Source organism: Olea europaea, chromosome 4, assembly GCF_002742605.1.
Source record: "Olea europaea var. sylvestris chromosome 4, O_europaea_v1, whole genome shotgun sequence".
In the NCBI taxonomy this organism is placed as follows: domain Eukaryota; kingdom Viridiplantae; phylum Streptophyta; class Magnoliopsida; order Lamiales; family Oleaceae; genus Olea; species Olea europaea.
The window spans coordinates 7238671-7245503 of record NC_036240.1 but is presented as its reverse complement, the minus strand read 5'-3'; the positions used below and the strand labels follow the sequence as shown (position 1 = coordinate 7245503).

Genomic DNA, 6833 nt, shown 5'->3' with positions numbered 1-6833 from the left:
GGGGAGGGTGGGGGGGTGGGGGTAATATTCGAGGGAATATATAGAGATTGTGCCTTGTAGGTCAAAAATGGACTTCTAGTTGATACCAAGTGGGACAGCCGGAATTTAAAGTTTTTATTTTGTTTAAACCTTTTTTGTCAAAAGGAGACGGCGGTGCTTCCTTCTTGAGGATAAGGCGGGTTAAAAAAATTGTAATGATGTTAGGAATGTTGTCGGGATACTAATTTTGAATTGAATCGATAAAGTGATTTTATAGATCGAACTTTTGGATAAAATAGAGAATAATAAGACTTTATTGTATTTAAGAATGAAAATATTAAGACATAAATAAACGTCTTAGGTCCTGTTTGGTACCCTTTTTTTTCAAAATGCATTCTCTCTCTTCATTTTAATCACACATTCTTTATTAAAATAATATTACAGGTAAATCAAAAAATTTTCCTTATTTTTCAACCACACATTTTCCATCAATTTACTATTCAAAAATACATTTTTACATAAAAATCTCTCTCAAACACCCTTTTAATATTTTTAGTAATAAATAATCAAATATTAAACTAACATAGAATCAAAGAATAATTCACTTTTATTTTATTTTATTTTTAAAATAAAAATTCAAGTTCAATTAGGCAAATGGTAGTCTAAACTAAACCTAATCGCTATTGGAAAATAACCAGTTAGTTTTGTTCTAAATTTTTCTAAACCATTTTAAATATTTTGATTTGAAAATATTTAACAAATAGATCCTTTTAGTATACTGTTTTGCCGTTGAAGTAATACCATAAATGGCCATTGAATCTCTCCACCATTTGTTTTAGCAACATATCCTAAGGTCTTCTCGTCAAGAGTTCCCGACGACAAGAAGGGAAGCAACCTGCTTGGACCAACTACTTTACTCTCCGTAAATTTAAATCGTTCTTAAAGTATTTTTCGAAAATTTCATCGCTAAAATTAAAAAATATTACATAATTGACCATTCTATTAGGGAAATCCACCCCCATCTAATGTCAATAATCTGTTAAACTTCAACATGGAATAAAGATCATTATGTCCATGTTGTGAAATTTTTAGCCTGTGCATTCTCCATCCTCCATTCGTCCCATTGTGTCAAATAAAGGCCTATTTAAAGTCTCGGGTAGATAGAAGGCCGTAAGCCCCCCAGCTATCCCACATACCCCCATACACCACAAAGGGAAATCCTCCACCCAAAACCATAACAAATAGCACCAATATTGCTCCCATTTGTGCTGCCTGAGTAGCACATTCTAGTGCTGCATTTCTACCCATGGTCGGGAAAAGCTTGACCGTGTAAATAAACAGCAAATAATGTCCCTATTTGGTGAGGATTAAAATCAGACTTTTAATAAATTTTGATAAAAGTTGATAAAATATGTAGTTGAAAAATTGTGGGGTCCATCAAATATGGATTGAAATAAATTGTTGACTTTGAGTTAGATTAAAATCTAAATTTTAATTGGCACTGATGGTCACATTTTCCAATATCCCCGATCAGTATATCCCGAGGACTAATTTTGATAAAGTTGCAAATCCATCTGCGGTGTCCTCGAGCATGTTCATCCTCGAGACACTAGGCCCGACCATATCTCCATGCTGCTTCGCATATTGCAAACATATGTCCTCGGGCATAGTCCTCGGGAATGGGCTCCCCCTCACTACTGACGATTGTTAACCCTTTAGAATTCCTACGCAATTAGGAATCCTAACTCCCACAAGAATCCTATCTCACGTATAATTCTGGAATTCAACCAACTCCTTAACCACTCAGGACTCCAATAGATGAGGACATCCAGCTAGTTAAGTCCAATTAGGAGAATGTCACTTACTACTATAAATACAGAACCTTGAACCATTATTCAGGTACGTTTTACATTGTTCTTCAGCATATAGCCTCACGCTTATATTTCCCTTTCTGACTTAAGCATCGGAGGGGCGACGAGAACACACCTCGTTGCCTTTGTTTCAGGTATCGGAAGATCACGTTCGTGCTCCTTATCAGTCATCAAGCTCGAAAATCTGCAGGTACGATTTTTGGTAGCATCATTGGCGCCGTCTGTGGGAAGTGCTACCAAAAGCCATGGTAAACACACGTTCAGGTCTTCCACCAGCAAGCTCATCCTCTCCAAACCAACCCCCTCCTGAGGATATCCCTGTTCCTCAAGAGGAATCATCAGAAGTGCCAGAGCCTCAGCCGGCAGTCGTCACTGCTGGAGCCTTTGAAGAGCTCAGACAACAGGTCGCCACACTGACTCAGCTGCTAAGTCAAAGAAATTCGCATCCGTCACCTACACCAGCACCCCAGGAGGGTTTTATGGCTGATGCTCGAGCTCGAGTACATTTCCCTGACAATGGCGGAGCAGGGGCCTCGGGTATACCACATGTGACCTCGGCCTCGAGATCAGTGACCATGGAGTCCGGGGAACTCGCTAGGATTATTCAAGAAGGAATTACGGCGGGCCTACTTCAGGGCAACAAAGGGACGACAAGATTCAGTCCCAACACTCCATTTACTTCCGAGATATTAACATTCCCCTTGCCAGACAGATTTAAGTATCCTAGGATCAAAGAATATGATGGGACCACCGATCCGATCAATCATCTGAACATATACACGGACGTCATGAATCTACAGGTTGCACCAGATCAGGTGATGTGCAAGGCCTTCCCGCAAACTTTGACGAATGCTGCTAGGGATTGGTTCTCAACCTTGGAGTCCAACTCCATAGCCTCATTCTCGGATTTGGCGGACAAGTTCTCCGCTTTCTTCGCCAGCAGCAAACGCATCAGGAAGACAGCAGCTTCCCTCATGCAACTTAGACAAGGGCAAAATGAGACCCTACGTGACTTCATGACCAGGTTCAACAAGGAAAGACTTCAGATTCCCGACCTACACATAACTGCAGCAATTTCTGCCCTCACATATGCCATAAAGTGCGAGGCTTTCAAGATGTCTTTATCCAAAACTCCGTCGAAGACAGTCACCGAGCTTCTTACCCGAGCTGAAAAGTACATAAATATGGAGGAAACACTGAACCCGAGAAAGGTTGGACCATTCCATGACAGAGTCGAGCATAAAAGACAGCATGACCCGAACCCCCGTGAAGAACAACATCGGAGAAAACAGAGGCAGGAGGTTCCCCCGACGCCGTTCACACGTTTAAATACGTCAAAGACCAATATATTGATGGAGATCAAGGATATGAAGGAACTGAAGTGGCCTGTCAGAATGAGGTCACCACCCGAATCCAGGGACATGAACAAGTACTGTGAGTTCCATCGGGATCATGGGCATACCACGGAGAACTGTAAGGCCCTGCAACGGGAGATTGAAGCCCTTATTAAAAGAGGACTCTTGAGTTCCTACGTCGGTAACGACAAACGTCCGAGGAATGATCATGGCAGGGAAAAAGTCCCTGAGGCAAAAAGAGATGGTCAACCCACTGCTGGAACCATCAATATCATCATTGGAGGTATTGCCTCGGGAGGAGACTCCAACAGTGGAAGAAAACAATATGCCCGACGATATGCCTTGGCCTCTGGGATGCCCCATGGAAAGTTGGAGGATATTACTTTTGGGACTGGAGACTTAGAAGGCGTATTACTCCCACATGATGATGCCTTGGTAATCTCAGCAATTTTGGCCAATTTTGAAGTAAAGAGGATCTTGGTTGATAACGGGAGTGCGACCAATATACTTTCACAAGAAGCTTTTGCCAAAATGGGAATCTCGACTCACCAGCTCAAAGCGGTTAAAACTCCTCTCCAGGGGTTTGGTGGAGGAGTCATCACTCCAGAGGGTGTCGTCGAGCTCCCTCTAACTTTGGGTTCTGGCCAGAGACAAGTTACGGAGATGACATCTTTCCAAGTGGTACGCGTCTCAATGGCGTATAACGCTATTCTGGGAAGACCACTTCTGAACAAGATTAAAGCCATTGTGTCTACCTTCCACCTGGCCATGAAGTTTCCAACAAGTAATGGCGTCGGGGTCGTCCGTGGAGATCAGACAGCTGCCAGACAATGCTATGTTGCCAGCGTTCAGGAAATAAATAACGACGTCATGCAAATCTCGAGGATTGATCCCGAAGACGGGCAACAAGTCAGACTTGCCCCTGTCGAAGAATTGATGGAAATTGAGCTCGACCATGATAAGAAGGTGACTATTGGTCGGGATCTTGACGACACCCTAAAGACAGAACTTGTCGGCTGCTTATCTCGAAACATTGACGTTTTTGCCTGGAAGGTTGAGGACATATCAGGGATAGACCCTAAAATTGCAGTCCACAGGCTTAACATTAGCCCAGGGGCCAGGCCAGTAAAACAGAGGAAAAGACAGTTCGCCCCAGAGCGTCGGGAGGTCATCCGCGAAGAAATTAACAAACTCATCAGTGCTCGGTTCATTCGGGAGGTTCAATATCCCGATTGGCTTGTCAATGTTGTTTTAGTGAAGAAGGCCAATGGTAAGTGGAGAGTCTGCATTGACTTCTCAGATCTTAACAAAGCATGTCCAAAGGATAGTTATCCCCTACCTCGGATTGACAACTTGGTGGATAGCACGTCTGGACATAAGCTATACAGCTTCTTGGATGCATTTTCTGGTTATCATCAAATCCTCATGGCAGAGGAAGATCAAGAAAAGACCTCATTCATGGCCGATTCCGCCATATACTGTTATAAGGTCATGCCTTTCGGTTTGAAGAATGCAGGGGCAACATACCAAAGGCTCATCAACAAAGTCTTTGCTAACTTGATTGGAAGGAATGTGGAGGCGTACGTTGATGACATGGTGGTCAAAAGCAAACAGGTGGACCAACATATTTCAGATCTTGAAGAAGTGTTCAACACCATGCGAAAGTACGGAATGAAGTTGAACCCCGCAAAGTGTGCATTTGGCGTGGCCTCGGGCAAGTTCTTGGGCTTCATGATCACTCACCGGGGGATAGAGGCCAACCCTGACAAAATACAAGCATTAGCGTCTATGGAATCACCAAGGAACAAGAAAGAGGTACAGAGGTTGACTGGTAGGATAGCAGCCTTGAACAGGTTCATGTCCCGAGCATCAGACAGGTGCTATCCCTTCTTCAAAGTCCTCAGAGAAAACCAAGGCTTTGATTGGAGTGAAGACTGTGAGAAAGCTTTTCAGGAGCTCAAACAGACATTAGCATCTCCTCCAATTCTCACTAGGCCTGACCCTGGTGACACCTTATTTTTGTACTTGGCCGTATCTCAAAACGCTTTCAGCGGGGTCTTGGTGAAAGAGGTTAACAAAGTCCAGCAACCTATCTACTATGTAAGCAAGGTCCTACTGGACGCGGAAACCAGGTATACTTTGGCGGAACAACTTGCCCTTGCCTTGGTTACAGCAGCAAGGAAACTCCGGCAGTATTTTCAGTCTCACCCTATTGTGGTGCTCACTAATCAACCACTTAGGCATATACTTCAGAAGCCGGACGTATCAGGAAGACTGATGAAATAGGCAATCGAGCTTGGAGAATTTGACATAGAATTCAAACTACGCCCATCTATCAAAGCCCAAGCTCTAGCCGACTTCATTGCAGAACTAACCCCCAGGCCTCGGGGGCCAGGTGATAGCTCGAGCATGAGCACTAATTCGGACACTTGGCAAATATTTGTGGATGGAGCATCGAACTCCTCGGGCTCGGGCGCAGGGGTCATTATCATCAGCCCTGACAAACAAACAGAGATCCAATGCGCTCTCAGGTTCAAGTTTGAAGCAACCAACAACGAGGCCGAATATGAGGCCATCGTTATTGCTCTTGAGCTAGCCCTTTGCCTAGAGCTCGAGTTCGTAAAGATATTCAGCGATTCGCAGCTAGTGGTCGGACAGATTGAAGGATCATTTGAAAGAAAGGAGGAGAAAATGAGTTTGTACTGTATGAAGGTTCAGGATCTTCAACGAAAATTCAAGAGCTGTGAAATTACAAAAATTGCTCGAAAGGACAATGGAAAAGCTGACGCATTATCCAGGCTTGTGTTCATGGGGGTAGACGACCTTGACAGAACAGTTCAACAGAACCCAGCATCAGTCAAATCCTCGACATCATGGACATTGACAACGAACCATCCTGGATGGACCCAATCATAGAATTCATCACAAGTGGAAATCTACCAAGCGACGCCAGGTTGGCTAGAAGCATCAGAGCCCGAGCTCCTAGGTACTGTATGATCAGCGGTGCCCTCTTTCGCAGGAGTATTACTCTTCCATACCTAAGGTGCCTCGAGCCATCAGAATCATCCCAGGCCCTTGCTGAAGTCCATGAAGGTGTGTGCGGGAATCATCAAGGGGCCAGGGCCTTGGCCTTTAAACTCATACGATATGGATACTACTGGCCAACTATGAAAAAAGACGCCTCAGAATATGTTAAAAGATGTGATAGGTGCCAGAGGTTTGGTAATGTTATCCACTCACCAGCCGAAGATCTCACCAACATTAACTGTTCGGCCCCGTTTGAACAATGGGAAATTGACATCCTCGGTCCCTTTCCTGTGGCAAGAGGTCAATTAAAGTTTGTTGCTGTAGCAGTGGAGTACTTCACAAAATGGGTAGAGGCCGAACCTCTCGCCACAATATCGGAGCCCAAGCTAAGAGCCTTCACTTGGAGGTCTATCATTTGCAGGTTTGGGATACCAAAGGTCCTCATCACCGACAATGGCAGACAATTTGACAACCAACCGTTTAGAAACTTTTGCTCAAACCTTGGGATTGATCACCGTCTGACATCAGTTTCGCATCCTCAGAGCAACGGTCTGGCCGAGGTAACAAATCGAATCATATTACAAGACCTCCGAACAAGAAT

The 6833-nt window shown here is 44.1% G+C and overlaps 1 protein-coding gene across 1 annotated transcript; it reads left to right on the top strand.

Annotated features, from left to right (window-relative positions):
- Nucleotides 1–5614: 5614 nt before the first annotated feature.
- On the top strand, nucleotides 5615–6121 carry LOC111392969 (uncharacterized protein Mb2253c-like). The gene has a single exon (XM_023018380.1). The coding sequence runs from the start codon at nucleotides 5615–5617 to the stop codon at nucleotides 6119–6121; it is 507 nt and encodes a 168-aa protein (XP_022874148.1).
- Nucleotides 6122–6833: the final 712 nt, after the last annotated feature.